This window comes from Wasmannia auropunctata, unplaced genomic scaffold, assembly GCF_000956235.1.
Source record: "Wasmannia auropunctata unplaced genomic scaffold, wasmannia.A_1.0 LD282400.1, whole genome shotgun sequence".
NCBI lineage: Eukaryota > Metazoa > Arthropoda > Insecta > Hymenoptera > Formicidae > Wasmannia > Wasmannia auropunctata.
In genome coordinates, this window is record NW_012080490.1 from 1 (window position 1) to 654 (window position 654).

Here is a 654-nt window from a genome sequence, read left to right on the forward strand (position 1 = left end):
ACGAAATTACATACTTATTTCAATTTTATTACCGTAATTTGTTTTGCGTACTTGCAAGAAATTTACGTAGAGGCTTTATACAAATGGGAATTATATAAATAATTAAATCTTCAAATTAATTATTAATTAATTATTAATTAATTCAAATGAATTAATTAATAATTAATAAATGTTCGAATTATTATACCTCGATTGTGAGCAGAGTGGTTGCTACGCCAATATAGCCGAAAACGCCGAGAGAGCAACCGACTGATGCTATGACTATGATGATCCCACCGACGCTCAATACGATTTTGCTCTCGGTCTAAATTGAAAAATTAAAATTGAAGCGCTTTGCGCCATACATCTATTTAATAATTTTGCGATATTGATTGTGATTGATAAAACTTACGAAACAGCCAACAATGGAAGCCCTGATTTTGCCGAGAGCCAAGGCAACATAAACGAACATGACAAGGTAACTGATAACCACCGTTATCATTTCCGCTTTCGACGTCCTATCCAGTTCGTCCTGTATTGATTTTTCGGTAGTCCATGCGACGTCCATGAAATCCGGTCGACCATCTTGGTCCCATTTTTCCATAAAGTCGAGAAAGCTAAAATTTATAATAATCGCGCGATTTCACACATCTAATTCGTACATTAATTATTTTC

At 34.4% G+C, this 654-nt stretch overlaps 1 protein-coding gene across 1 annotated transcript; it reads right to left on the bottom strand.

Annotated features, from left to right (window-relative positions):
• Positions 1-110: 110 nt before the first annotated feature.
• On the bottom strand, positions 111-617 carry LOC105461624 (Niemann-Pick C1 protein-like). The gene is made up of 2 exons (XM_011708124.1): positions 392-617; positions 111-304 (listed from the first exon to the last, which is right to left on the bottom strand). The coding sequence occupies exons 1-2, from the start codon at positions 581-583 to the stop codon at positions 182-184; spliced, it is 315 nt and encodes a 104-aa protein (XP_011706426.1). The 5' UTR covers positions 584-617; the 3' UTR covers positions 111-181.
• Positions 618-654: the final 37 nt, after the last annotated feature.